The sequence below is a fragment of the Ascidiella aspersa genome, chromosome 7 (genome assembly GCF_963924565.1).
Source record: "Ascidiella aspersa chromosome 7, kaAscAspe10.2, whole genome shotgun sequence".
NCBI classification, from domain to species: Eukaryota; Metazoa; Chordata; class Ascidiacea; order Phlebobranchia; family Ascidiidae; genus Ascidiella; species Ascidiella aspersa.
The window spans coordinates 24129888-24144781 of record NC_139453.1 but is presented as its reverse complement, the minus strand read 5'-3'; the positions used below and the strand labels follow the sequence as shown (position 1 = coordinate 24144781).

The 14894-nt window shown below is 36.5% G+C and overlaps 2 protein-coding genes across 3 annotated transcripts; both read left to right on the top strand.

The window, feature by feature from the left end:
- The first annotated feature begins 2115 nt into the window (after positions 1–2115).
- On the top strand, positions 2116–6494 carry LOC146138578 (uncharacterized). 2 transcript variants are annotated; one of them, XM_083394242.1, is made up of 6 exons: positions 2116–2175; positions 3021–3431; positions 3941–4045; positions 4672–4775; positions 5227–5379; positions 6086–6494. In XM_083394242.1, the coding sequence occupies exons 1-6, from the start codon at positions 2154–2156 to the stop codon at positions 6320–6322; spliced, it is 1032 nt and encodes a 343-aa protein (XP_083250368.1). In that variant the 5' UTR covers positions 2116–2153; the 3' UTR covers positions 6323–6494. The 2 variants fall into 2 exon arrangements, with proteins under 2 accessions (XP_083250368.1, XP_083250367.1); XM_083394241.1 differs by having other exon boundaries at positions 2135–2175; positions 3018–3431.
- A 1738-nt stretch (positions 6495–8232) lies between these two features.
- LOC146138577 (uncharacterized) lies at positions 8233–14147 on the top strand. Its single transcript, XM_083394605.1, has 7 exons — positions 8233–8344; positions 9434–9523; positions 10516–10587; positions 11165–11275; positions 11706–11809; positions 12629–12778; positions 13820–14147. Exons 1-7 carry the CDS (start codon positions 8233–8235, stop codon positions 14054–14056), a joined length of 876 nt encoding a protein of 291 aa, XP_083250731.1. The 3' UTR covers positions 14057–14147.
- The last annotated feature ends 747 nt before the right edge of the window (positions 14148–14894 follow it).

Sequence of the window (14894 nt, the reverse complement as noted above, 5' to 3'; positions counted from 1 at the left end):
CGGGCTCCGAATCACGTGCGTGAGCCGCTTGATCGACTTTCCTTTGTCTCAGTTTGGCTGGACATGCACCTGCGCTTATTCGACTGAAGTCCACGAGTGCAGCCGCTACCTTCAGAGCAGGACTGCTTGCTCGTTCGCCCTGGGATTGACCGTAGCAGCCCTTGTTCAAAAGAACCTGGTGCCAAAACCGTGCAACGCCGACCTCGATTCCTACAAATATATTTGCTCGCTTTCGAAGCACATACGCAACGCCAAACCGCAGCCGAAGAATTCAGGAAAAAAACTATATAGGGTGACATAAAAATACCTGACAAGGGCGGACTCATGGGGGCACCAGCCAATGGCTCCCAAAAACTAATTTTTTTTATTATATAAATACCAAAACATATCAAAATATTCAGGAAAAAAACGATATAGAGTGACATAAAAACGCCTGGCAGGGGCGGATTTATAGACTGCTTCGCGCGAACTCTTTTACTTTTTTTCAGATTTAAGCGCATTTTTTCAGCCGGGTGTAATGTCGGTTAAAAAAGGCTATAAATGCCGTTATTTCCAGTAAAATGCAAGTCGCTTTTCAGTGCCGAAAATTTAACCTGCGACAATTTGTCAACGCTCACTACAGTTTTTGTCGCATAGTTTTCTACTAGCTTCGATTGATATTTTAAAAGGTAATAAAGTTCGACAAAAAATTATATCCGCCCCACCATCGTAAATTGTTACAGTTGTCCGGCCCTTTATATAAAAAGTTGAGTGGATCCGTTTAGGGATCCACTTCACTGGTATCTCAGGAGAACGAATTCGGTTTATGAGACAAATGACTTGCTATTGGATATTTGGAATGTTATATATTGTACGTATTTTGAAAGATAACACCACTTTTATGTCATGTAGATAAGGCAATCAAAAATGAGCAAGCAAGTCAACTCCAAATCTAATCACTGATATAAAAATACAATAATAAACCACGCCACAACTATTTTCTGTCTGTATTACATTCGACACGCGTTCTTGAGCTCGTTAGCTGTGTGACGGTCAAACCACGTTTTAGCTATCTCTTTGTTACTCGTAAAGATGCATTAGCGTTGTAGGAGGATATTTTTCTTTTTTTTGAGCAGCGATTCAGGGCATTATTAACTCTACCTCCGCGGTCGCCTTAAAACGACTTCGCGGACCCCTAGGTCAGGGGTTCGCAAATAGTGGGTCATTCATCTTGGGCTGCGAAAGCCCAAAAATATAATAGAGGCTAATTTTGGGTGAGTTTTCATTATTTGCATTAGTTCATCATATACGTTCAATCACATACAAGAGAGCTGTCTTACTTTGGGCACAATACAATTTTAAGTTTTTTGCCTTTTTCAAGCTTCATGTTACTACTGCTATTGAAACATGTTTTTATTTCAAATAAACAAACACATTTCACAGAGTTTACCTTATAAAATGAGACACAATAAGTTACCATACTTTTAATAAAGCGTCTCTATTAAAAAAACCTCGCAAAATATTTGGGCCGAGAGACCTTGGGACTTTGAATTTAACCCTATAGGGTATACTAGGGGACCGCGGATCACGGGTTGAGAACCACTGGAATAGAGGGATCTGGCCAAACACAGCAGCAATGTAGTGTTTGGTAATATTTAGGAATCATGAAGCTCGAATTATTAGCTTCAAAAATTACTCGACCAGCACTTCGTATCACATTTTACTTGCAGCTCACTGACAGAGCTAAGGAAAATTAGGCAGCACACCCACAAAATACATGCCAGTCGACCAAAAACACATGAGCAAACATCTAATGGATGACTACTTCAGCCTTTTTTTGAAATATGAAAGCACGATGATGTTATTCTAACATCGGTCTTAGTGCTTGTGTCCGATTTAGGCAGTCTTTCCAGTTTCTTTAGTGCCATACAAAAGCCAAAAACGTTAGGGTGCGAATAAAGAGGACTGTCAATATACAGTCAAGCGCGTTATTATCTCTGTTTCTGTTACAATGGTCAAGCGTGACGTCAAAAAAAAGAAATGTTAACAATGGATATTCGATAGGTAGGTGGCTACGGCGTTGGGTAGCCGTATGACAATAAGGCACAGGCGTTTACTTTTATTTTGCATTCTTAGTGTCTGTCAGTTCGCAGAAGATATACAAGCGAAGCACAATGGATACAAGCAAGACCGGAGGTGCGCCTTAAGGTTTAGGTTAAAACAAATCAGTTTGATATATTAGCGCGTAGAGTTTTGATAAAAATACGTGTTGTATTTAGATGAGTAATCAAAACCATAGGCTTAGCTTATCGTCTTAGAACTTTTGAACATATGCATTTAGCATCTAAAACTAATGTAGCCTATACTAGGGTCTTTACGATGGTCATCGAAAGTGTGATAAACTGGCATTTATAAAAGGCATAATGCATTTATTGATTCGCATGGCTATAGCTTTTGCACAAAAGTGCTTTAAAATGTCAAATAACTGAGAATCGACAATACTTCGATTAACTAACACGCGTACGAAATCCTTCCGTATATATCTTCAACGTCAATTTGTCTTCGGGCACAGAGTGCCCCCGATTTGCACTTTGTAATCATCAGAGTTGAAAACATTTTAATATGACTTAAGTCTCAGTCAAGTCAATTGTAAAATGAAGTCCAAGTCAAGTCTATTTCACTTAATCACAAGTTAAATCCCAGTCATGTCATAATTATAGCAAGTCTATTCCAAGTCAAATCCTTATCATAATAATTAAACCTTGAACTACTAAAATAGTAAAGCTAGCTCGATTACGAGCAATAACAAAACTAAAATTACCAAAAATGCGACACATAGCAAGCAAATTGTGGTGTGTAAAATTAAGATAAATATCCCAATTTTTGTGATAAAATCCTTAAAAAAAACTTTTATTTTAACTCAATTTGTCCGAAAAACTTAAGCCAAGTCAATTTGCTCTAATGACTTAAGTCAGGTCACATAAAAACAGTGACTTAACTGCACTTAAATCAAGTATTTGAAATTGATATATTGCTAGAAGAAAGCACTGCCCTGCTGCAAGACACGGAAGAAGGCAAACAAAGCGAAGCGTGTGACGGAGGCAACGTCGAAGTGCCGCCCGCAGAACCAACTGCACCCCCGTGGACCGAAGACGAGGCCACGAATGCTGTGAAGGCTACCAATGTGAACGGGGCTGTTTTGGCCAACCAAAACCTAGCCTACACCGATAACGAATCCCGTACAACGGACGACCACGGCGGGTCCGAACCAGATCATGTGAAGCCTTGCCTTGGTGAAGATGAGAGCTTTGGAGATATCTGGCCCAGCTTACTTCCGGTCACACACAACCCGACTTGCCAAAGTGTTTTGACAGACGTCAATCCAGATGAGAACGGCCAACCTAACCAATGCAATTCGACCGATCAGAGCATTGGTGGAATTCAAGCATCGTGTAAGTTGAACCAAAATTGGGGTATATTTCTCGGCGCGAATTCGGTTCAGTCTCTATAACTCACCAGAGTGATTTTACAATTGAATGTTTAACGGTTACCGCTTGACTTTTTTCCATTTTTCGTTATTCAGTATATAGAAGTTGAATAAACGCTGATGTTTGCAATATCAGATCGCTGTATGAAATCAACTGCAAAACGACAGTTATTATGTCGGAAACGGAACGTGAAATTGTCTATAATTCTTTTTTTATAAGAGTTATACAATTATAGTTTTAAAGTATGGATGTTAAATGTCCTTTAGTATTACCTAACATTGGATTTTGTCTTTGTCGTACAACTTTTTCTATATTTTTTGCCTTTTTGCAAAAAAAGTAGCAAAACTTTGAGCCTAATCGCTTCTGGCATGAGGCTTGTATTTGAAACCTGAACAGAGTTGCTCCATAAAATTAGAAATTCTATAAATTAATTTACGAGCGAACCGCGACCGAATCGAACTGTTTGCTTTCAGATTCAACCAAAACGAAACTGCTGCTCGCCGCTGGTCTTTTCTTTATTCTTTTGTCGTGTGCCGCGATAACGATTGTTCTTACCCAAATGGACATTCCCGACAAAAGTAAGGACGATTTGTTAAGCCTTCTTTGTTTGACGTTAAATCAGTTTCTATATGAGACCTGTTTCTCCCAGCTTGTTGATTTTGCTGTAGACTTTATGCCAGCGTAGATATTTCTTAGTATTGATCAATTTGCAGGCCGCCTTTTTGTACTGAAAGTCTATAGCCCGTAACTTCTTAAGAAACTAAATCAACAAAATCACTTTTATTCTCAACAATCCAAACATAAACTGAATTTTAAGTAATGTAAATGTTTAATACATGATAGTAGTTGTAACTAAAATGCATGTCGAAATATAGTTAAAGTTGACGTGCTGTGAATTTTTATCAAAGTTGTTGGTTTTCTTTAATTTGATTAGAAAACGTAAATGCTAAATAGAGATCACCGCAGACGAATAGAACCATCTTTTGTATCCTGTATAATATTGTACACCCGTATATTTTCCATTAAACACTTTGCTATCTTTATATTAGGGTCAAATAAAATTTTAGTTTTGCCCTAAGATTTTAGCAAAACTTCCACATATTTTTTTGTTGTGTATCCTCTTTTACACTTTGTCCGCTATAAACTGTGCTGGATTGTACATTATGAGTGTGACTTTCATCTTGCAAAATTAGTTTGTTTTCAGAATGCAAGAAACCGCCAACGATTGACAGCGGCAAATGCAACTGCCCGGACTACCATGTCGGATCGATTTGTGAATATACCTGCAAAAATAAACATATAATGAAGGTCGGTTGAAGAAAGTTATAATGGACTGAAAAACAATTACGGTACCTTTTAAGTGCTACCATATACTACGCTATATTCATCAACCAGTTTCAGTACACAACGGTGCGTTCGGAAATTGGCCTAATTAGGATTTAAGTGCAATAAGCAAGGTCAGGCCATAAGATAAATTATCAAACCTCACCTCAGGCTTGATTTTTTTCAGCCTTATATTGCTTGCATAACAATCCTGATTAGGGTAACTGATTTTAGTAAAACCTCATAAAGAGGTATATCTGGTGTTTTACTGTATGTGCGTTATTGTATATGAGTATGTGCGTTATTTTTGGTCACTATACCTAAGTACATCAGGGCTAAGTCACAGTGTTGATTTGCATTACTTAGTTTCCAATTACAAAAAGTGATTTCTTGGAGAAGACTTGTTTATAAGACGCAAATTTGTTACTACTGACAGGGCCCGAAAAACATTACTTGTGGTACGGATCTTCAATGGAGGCCAAAAGAATACCCGTCTTGTGTTTGCCCTTCTTGCACGGAGGGTAGCACATGTCAGTATACAACCGACTGGAATCGAATTTTATCATTTGTTGGCCACTCGTCATCGCTGGTAAATATAAGCTAAATTTGACCGGTATAGCCTTTATATGTACTATTAACAGCCAATCGTTTTGTGTCCGGGGATACCTTATGTCTTATTATGTAAAAATCAAATTAGTTGTGCTTGTGTTAATGTTTTTGGTTTAGGCCAACTTGAGTAAAATTTTTAGTAGAAAATAATTTAATGATTTTTAACCCTATATGTGTTTATATGTGACAAACAAGTATGTCATTTTGTTGTTTCTAAGTAGTTTATTGACGCTCAGAGTAGGGGTAGTTGACCATACGTTCGTGAAGTATAAAATGCGCATCTAAAGCAATCCAATTTTACATTTGGAGAAATCCAAGTTGTAACTTTGAAAATTAAATGACAAACGTATTTCAACATACCTTCCTCAAAAACAAACGACTTTATTACTTTGAATAACCTCTTAATACACTGCAAGGTATAATACATAAATGCAGCAGTATGATCTGTTTTCTTATGGATAGTGTGAAGTCTTACAAGCTTGCCACATATACCTTGTGGAAATACAAAATTTCCAGCATAGCAAAAAGTTTCGTGCCACATCTAAGAACAGTTTAAGAATCACTGTTTTAGTCCAGTGCTTCCCAACCTTTTTCAGTTCGCTACCCACTTTTTATGGAAGTTTTATTGTGCTACCGACTGGTTGTGAAGCAGTGCTGTTGTCGATCATGACTGCTTTATTTTAAAGGTTAACTACGCCGGCCTTCTCTTCAGATGCGAAAGTAAACGTGAGATCCACGATATCAGTGTTCGCTTTAAATGTACCTGCACACACCAGGATTACACAGGAATGTGCAATAATTTTAAATCCGGAAAGGGGTCGTGTGAGCACGCTTTGGGCAAAACTGTTGCTTTGCTCGTCAATAAAAGGCTCGTTCCAATGCCGTGTAATGCAAATCTCAACGACCCAACTGTCAGTTGTTAACCGATAACGTCATCGTGTATATGGTGTATTGCGTTATTGATGTCTGTTTTTCGCTTTGTTAAATATTAACCCAACTGCAGTGTTAATTGACTCAGTGCACTTCACATACTTCAATTGACTCAGTCCACTTCACATACAGCCTGACTATTTTGGCTTATGTACAGCTTATAAACGATAGCCAATCGCGAACAACGCACATGCAATGCTATTGCGATGTACGTTGTTAACTGTTTTTAACTTGGCTTCTCGTCATTTGCAGGTTAATTATTTTATAACTGTAGAGCTGTTTCGTCATGGGTTTTGACTTTTTAAAACTATCTTGCCCAGTCGCTTGTTAATCGTTTCTCAAGAACGCATTGTAGGCAGATATTTTATATGATTAGATCAGGGGTTCTTAAACTGGGGTCCATGGACCCCTTGGGGGTCCGTGAACTAATTTCAAGGGGCCCATGAAGGCAAAATTGAAATTTAGTTTATCAGAAATATGTTTAGTTTTAGCAAAATATTACTTGCCACTCTTGCACTGGAGAAATTTAACTTCGAAATAGTCGCAAATGTTTTTTCAGAAAATTCACCAAATTTCATACTTTTACCCTAAAGAGCGATTCATACAAAAACGCACCAATACGATCTATTTAGCAGTAATATCTGAAGCGGATTATCTATAATATCCTGGTATCAAGAGACACAAAACCAAATAGGTACATAAAAATAATAATAGGTACAATAAAAATATTTAAGACAGAAAATATCTAAACTGTATTCGTAATATGTCGAAAGAAGTCCAAAATCCACCGGAATAAGACTTAATGGCCTAAAGCAGTGTTTTTTTTAATCAGGTGAATAGTTTACAACAAGGTGAATAAAATTTTTGCAGGGGTGAATAAGGGTGAACCGTCAGAAATGGATAATATCTTGCGAAACAACCTAAGTCATTTTGTGCTATTATATATAGACGAGATAGTTTTATCATATCATGAGACAAGGATGAATGAAATCTGGAGATAGATGCTAGGGGTGAACAAATCTAAAAAAGTTTAAGAAGCACTGGCCTAAAGGACATAAACCGTGACGAGACAGTATTTGACAACAGAGGGCGCCGTCATTCTAGCATTGACGTATGTGTGCCGTAGCTCGAACTGTATCGTTTGGGAGCTGCTGATTTCGCATCGGACTGCTTGCCCTGGTTTGAGGTTAGAAGTGAGTAATTTAGAGGTGTTTAGAATTGGTATTAAAGTTGAAATTATTAGAATTACTATTTGAATTGGGAGTTGATTTAGCATTAGGCAAAATATATTGTAGGGGTTGGTTCCGGATTAGGTAAAGCTTAGTCCTTATTCCGACCGGTTTAGTTACCAGTTCAATTTTTGACGATGGTGTTGTTCTAACTTTCGGTCTTTATGTCTGTGTCCATTTTAAGGCACGGGGTCAGAAGTGGGTAATAGATATAAGGTTATAATTTGGGTTAAAGCCGAAATTATTAGTTCAGCTGAGATGGAGTTTGTTTCGGTTTGGAGTTTATATCTTATTCCGATCGGTTTGGGTCTATTTTCTGATTTAGACCATGTCCTATTTTTGCGCTATACAAAAGTCCCCTTCTTGCGCTACACAAAAGCAAATTTGCCTAAAAGCAGCGTGAATTTCGTTATAACTGTATCAGGTCCGCTCTACAGGATTTTAGATTTGGTATGTTTTAGGGAACCGAAAATTGTCGGGTAATTGCACCCAACAACACTTTTCAATCCGTCTTTTGTTCTTTGTATATGGCATTCAACATACAACTCAGTCTTTCTAAACAGCTTATCATAAAGTTAGTGACAGGATTACGATAACGACAAAGGGTTTGGTGATTTCTGTTGGTTGTTCAGCATTTACAGTATAGCATTTTAATCCAGGTAGTAGTGAACTTAATGGGACAGAAGGAATCTCTTCCTAGTTCATGCAGCTTCGAAGGAAGCGTACTGGTCAATCCGCAAATCAACGTTTGCCACAGAGATATAAACAATTCCAGGGAACTGACAGGTAAACATTTCCGTAACCATTTTGTAAATGTAATTCGATAAATTCACCAAAAGCCTCCGACAGACTAACCGAGTTAGTTTATTAATTATAAGTCACAGTTGTTGTACATATATGTGTAGTACCCATATGCTTCTTTTATACAATTGAATAATTCCTAACACATATAAAAACAGGTAAAAAGTAAGCATATTCATTCCTGTATAAAAAAGCATACAATTTTATGCTTAAAAGTATGCTTAACATTCTATGATCTAGTCAGAATTAGGTGATAAATCAAATACATAAAATCAGTCAGGAATATATTTGTTTGATTTACTACAATGGCGTCTACAGCTAAACATATAACAATCCAAATAGTCAATCAACAAAAGCACTATACGATACCTAACTTATTTCAGAAAGTAAAGATTTTTCAAAAAGGGTTTATAAAATACTGAAATGCAGTAAAATTGTCGGAGAGTGCTAACAAAACGCTTCTGGGCCACAGAAAAAAGTTTAAGCTATACTAATTCACCTCATAGTTCAGTGGTTCTCAAACTGGGGTCCGCGGTCCATTTGGGGTCCGCGAGACAATTTTCTGGGACCGCGAAACACCTAACAAAAATCAACTAGACCTCCTGAAGGAGAACATTTTAACTTCAGCGTGTTTGCGCTCGTCATCAAAAGCTACGATTAGTTGTTCATTTACGTGATTGCATGCTTTGAGCTGAACTGTGCATTGTAACGTCATATGATGGGTTGTGCTAATAAGAATTACGCTCCTACAGCTTGCTGTGCTGCCATTGTGGGTTGTACGGCCGCGGTTTTAAAACTTATCGTGATTGGTTCACTCAAATAAAGTGATTTTGTTAGCGTTACAATGCTAAATACGGCATCAACAAGCCTATCTAAGACTGTAAGTGCACCCGTCCCATCGAAACGTGGTATTTTATGTATATTTGTGTGAATTTTTAAGGGGACCACGAGCAATTGAAAAAATTGCTAGGGGACCGTTGCGTAATTTTTTAGAAAAAGTTTGAGAATCACTGTTATAGTTGTATACCATAACCTTGGGCGATAAGTCTTAACATTTACCAAATGCTGTATTAGGCTCAGTCGAGAAAGATACGACAGATAGATGCAAAGAAAACGAAAGGAAAACACCCGAACCAATTTCCAACCCAGAGGATGTTAACTCAGGTATACTCAAGACGTAGCAACTGTTAACTTTATAATGGTAATTGTAGTAGGCCTACTCACACCGTGTGTGGGTTAAAATTGTAGCCAACATATACAGATATTCCGAAAAAAATAAACATTTTACTCCATTCAATTCTAAAACTTTTATCTGTGTTCAATGCGTCACGCCCCCTCAAAATCCAAATTAAAATTTGCATTTCAAAACAAATAGCCAATTTAAATTCGACCCAAATTGCACAAAGTTCGTTAGCTTACTTGTTTTATAGAGTCGGAGTATGACGTCATATTATGTACGTGCGTATTTGGGCTTTTTTTGACCCGGCCGGCCGCAACATTTTAAATTTCTCATTCGGCCCGCAGTTTGAAATATTTGCCTACTCCTGATCTAAAGCGAATATATGTCTGGAATGCCATGGCATTAAGACCAACGTCATAATAACACCAAATATACAGTAATATGTACCACGTATTAAAATGTAAATGTCGGTACAAGACCTTATACTTTGAATAAGTGACCTTTTAGTCGCCTTGCTTAAGGCAATTAAGCGACTAAACAATAAAATTCTGGGAGTGTATGTATACCTGTATGTACATACGTAGTGTCTCCGGACAAAATTCTATCATATACCACTGTCGTTACTGGCAATACCGCGCCAAATAGGAAAACAAACTTGTATAAACATTCAAGATTTAGATGTATAAATATTTTAAGTTAAACAAGAATAGTTTGGTATTAAATCCTTTTTTATAGCTATAGGAGCCTGATTTTTGGTAAGCTCATCGTTTTAAGCATATAAACCTTTCTACAGCGGAAACAGAATAGGAATTTGCTTCTAGTTGGGAGAATCATAAGTGTGAATCGCAACCTAGCAACTGTAGTGTTATGTAGGTAATTTATATTACATATTTGTAAAATCTATACAGTGAAGTTGTAGTGCGTTGTGAAGCAAACTTTTCCATTTTTTTAAGACAAGTTGTATTTCACTCTTCAGAAGACAACGCTACTTTGCTTACCGACGACCATGAAGATGCAATAAGTGAGGCCGACGAAAGATCCTGTCCGGGTAGGTTTTAGATTTCACTTTTTCAGATAAGGCCTTTATGCAGTGTTGTACACTAGTGAATTTCAATTGACTTAAGTCCAAGTCAAATCACTTGAAAAATAATTTTAATCCAAGTCAGTTTTTTTTTGCTAAAATACCAAGTCAAGTCCCAGTCTAAGTCATCAGTTGCTCAACTCAAATCCCAGTCAAGTCATGTTAAGGGCAAGTCAACTTTAAGCCATGTGATCGACATAAAAAAATGCAACGATTAACTCTAAAAATTAGTAAACCCTCCAAATTATGAGCAATAAATCAACTTATTGTAACAAAAATGCAACATACAACTATCATATTGTTTTATGATAAAAACACTAATTTAAGTCATTTGATTCATTGACTTAAGTTCAAATAGACATTTGTCCGAAAGATTCATGTCAAGTTATGTCATTTTGGTAAAAAGACTTCAATTCAAGTAATTGCAAACAACGACTTAAGTTTTAGTCAAGTCATATACTTGATTTATTGAAATACTGCCTTAATGGCTTTATTGTATTTGCTGGATGTTGTTTATAGTTATGTTAACCGTATACTTCTATAGTTTTGACGAAAAGGAAACGGGTGGGGCTGCTGCTTCTCTTTATGGTTTTCCTAGCCGGAGCGTGTATTGCAATACCTAATGTACTAACCCAACAGAATTTTTTTAGCAAAGGTAAGGGTTGAAAACTTACTCAGGCAACTTTGCTTGTTGTCCAACAATTTTGCTGATACCGCAACATGAAAACTGAAAGTGAATAATTTTTTGTTGTGTTGTTTCTTTTATTGTACTTTATTACCAATATTCGTTTGGTGTTCCGTAAAAGATCTTAATGCTTAAAGTGTTATGTTGCTTAAAAAGGTTAAAAAAATGGCCTAAATTAATAAGGCTATGTGTAATAAAGTTAAACCGTTTGGATATAGGGTCAAAACTAGTAAAAGAATCGTATCGATTCTTATAACGACCATTACATAATATAGAAAAGTAAAGAAACTTGAAGCCTTGAAATGATAATAAAACTCTTCGTCTTTTCTTAATTCTGGTGTGTCTATAACCATTTTAACGTTCGTACAACTTAGGTTTGGCAATTCCCTTTGTTTTTTAGATTGCAAGTCTCCGCCTGTCATTGATAACGGTGTTTATAACTGCTCTGGTCACAAGATTGGATCATTTTGTGAATATAGCTGCAAAAATAACCACATAATTAAGGTGGGTAGGCCACGACTAATAAAAGATAAACGACTGATTGTGAATAATATGTTTAAAGACGACATACTAAAACGTGGTGTGTATAGTTGAGAAAAAAGGCGCCATTGAAAAGGATTTAATAACACCATCATTTTTTTACACGAAACAATATTGGTAAGTTGATAACCAGTAGCGAATCTATTTTGGTTTATGTCGGTAACATTCACTCTTTAAAGAGTACGGTCACGACTCAACCAGCAAGGGACTTTCCATGGTTGACTGCATCGGAAAGTCCTTGGTCGTTAATCGACTTCCTATTAACGACGTTACACGTTTCACAATATTTAACAATTTTATTGAACACCGATTTTGGCCAGCGGGTTGCAGCTTGCAAGTTAAGACACCCGGCCTAAAGAAAATGTCAAACACTAGCGAGCGCATATGGGACGATTGGACGCCGCAACCAAATACCGTACGGAATATTATATTCGACGGAAAAAACTCTAACCTCGCCCATTTTGGCACCATACGGTTTGCCCATATTTAGTGTTAGGAGTTGATGGGATGTACGTTAGTCGTGGAATTATGTGTAACGTTATCGATACAGCTAGGGGTGGGACTTGGTCCTATATAAGAGGATATTTAAATATTTTTGCCGGTAAGCCGTAGTCTTCCAGGACTATAGGTTTTATTTATATCAAGACCTTATTATGACTATGAGATATATTAGCTATTTTGGGCTGAGCTGTGTTTTATTTCGATATTTATTAAATTCTTTTTTTCGTCTCATTGCTGTGGAGTCCATCAATTGTTACTTGCCAAAAAATATACTTTTTTCAGGGAATAAGCAATTTGACATGTGACGCGACCCACCAGTGGAAACCTCGAAACCCCCCTATTTGCGTTTGCCCACGGTGCACCGGTGGAACCACTTGTCAGTATACAACCGATTGGAATAAGGTTCTATCGTTTGTTGGCGGCTCGTCATTGGTAACGAAAACAATATCTTTTGTTTTAGACCCATATGTAAAATAGGCTATTTTAATGTTGACAAAGTACAGTAACGACATAGGCTGCGCAAGATGTATTTACAATTTGTACAGCACATTAGGATCGGTGGTCATAAGGCTCGGTTTGCGACACTTAATAAAACACAACATTCACAATTCAATTTTATGTAACAATATGTTTACTCACTTGATCAATTCAGATAAAATCGAGATAATATGAAAACATGCATAGAAAATACTGCTAGAATATGTTAAGGCCACTGTGGTTTTGACCTATGTCAATCTTATTGTTTTATCCGAGTTAATTTTTACGGAAAATCAATTTTTTATTTTTTTTAAGTGCACATATTATTCTATGCGATAAAAAAGGCGTCTTGACGAAAAAACGTTAACCTGTAAGTTTATTTACTCGTTTGTGCCTTGAAGAAAATCCGGACATTCTGGACAAAGAATTATGAACATTTTACCAGATAATTTATAATCGTAATGGTTTATGCCAGTGGTTCCCAAACTGTGGGCCATGGACCAGGAGTGGGCCACAAGACTATTTTCAGTGCTATTTTAAATATTGTTTTACTAAAATAGTTGTTGGCATATTTTCATACTTTTGGCTATTATTTGTGAACTATAGACGTAACGACAAAATCTCAAGACTTATGTATTTTGATTCGCCACTCAGTTAGCACGACAGTTTACTTTAAATTCAGTTTGTTGTCAGAGATATATTTAATTTTAATCTAAATATGAAGAAATGTAGGGAGAATGTAGGCCTATATCATCCAGGTTGGTATATCTTATTTGGATGATGGGCTAAAGGGCACACAAAAAAGGTTACAAAACAATGTGGGTCACAAACCGTTTTATAAAAAAAAATTTAGGCCACGGAATAAAAAAGTTTGGGACCAATGGTTTATGAGAAATCCACCAAAATTGATGTTCGCGTATGCTTTTTGAAAACTGAAAAATGGGAGTCTGGACGACCAAATAGTTGGGAAACACTGGTAAAGTTTATCATCCACAGGTCAACTACGTTGGTATTCATATCAAATGCGAAAGCGAAAGCTACGTGCATGCTTTCGAAATGCTTTTCCGATGTACCTGCACCTATTTGACCGATGCCAGAGAATGTTCAGGTTTTCATTCTTCAAGTGGCAGTTGTCAACATGCTTTGGGAAAAACTGTGGCAGTTTTGGTGCAAAAGGGCCTCGTTCCAATGCCGTGCAATGCTAATCTTAACATCCCATCAATCAGTTGTTAGCCTACCCTACAACAATACTTGTTTGCTTTTTTTCTATTTTTTCAACATTTTTCGTACATTTTTCTCTGCCATTTGCAATGACGCTGTTAATTCCAACTTAGTAAACTTATGTGCCTTTCTTTTTTACATTTATGGTTGATTGCTTGCTTGTTTGTCTTTTGATGCGATACAAGTGTCGATGTATTTTTTATATTTAAATAAATTTGGGAAAACATTATTTCAAATGAAAAGCTATTCTGAATAAAAAGCCTTTGTTTTTTGAACAAAAAAATCTAACTTGTCAAATCAAAACTTACCTAGCAAGTTTTTATATTTTTGCCTATTTAAATCTTGCTAAATTTTTCGATCCGCTAAAAATTGATTTTACCTCTATTTATCCTAAAAATGTACTATTTTACAGTATATAGTTAACATTAACCTGGATAGATTCAGATTCAATTTATTTTTTGTGCATGTTTGCAAACATCGAAAAACAAAATAACATAAAGAATAACACAAGGACAGCGAAAGGACCATTCGGTCATCGAGTCGAGCTGCCCATCAAAAATAAATAAATTTAGTGGCAATATAGAAAGTTACAATAATTCAAAACAAAAAGTGCGTTGATAAAAAAATAAGTAGATTTTAACGGTTTTAAATAAATTTTAGAAAAAAGAAATAGATACGAAAGCAGTGGAAAAACTAGCAAAAACGAAGTTCAGAAAGTACTATACAACGGTTAAGTACTGCAGAATTTATTTAAGAGTTAGAGCTAGAGCTAGAGCTAGAGTTAGAGGTAGAGCTAGAGCTAGAGCTAGAGCTAGAGCTAGAGTTAGAGTTAGAGTTAGAGTTAGAGTTA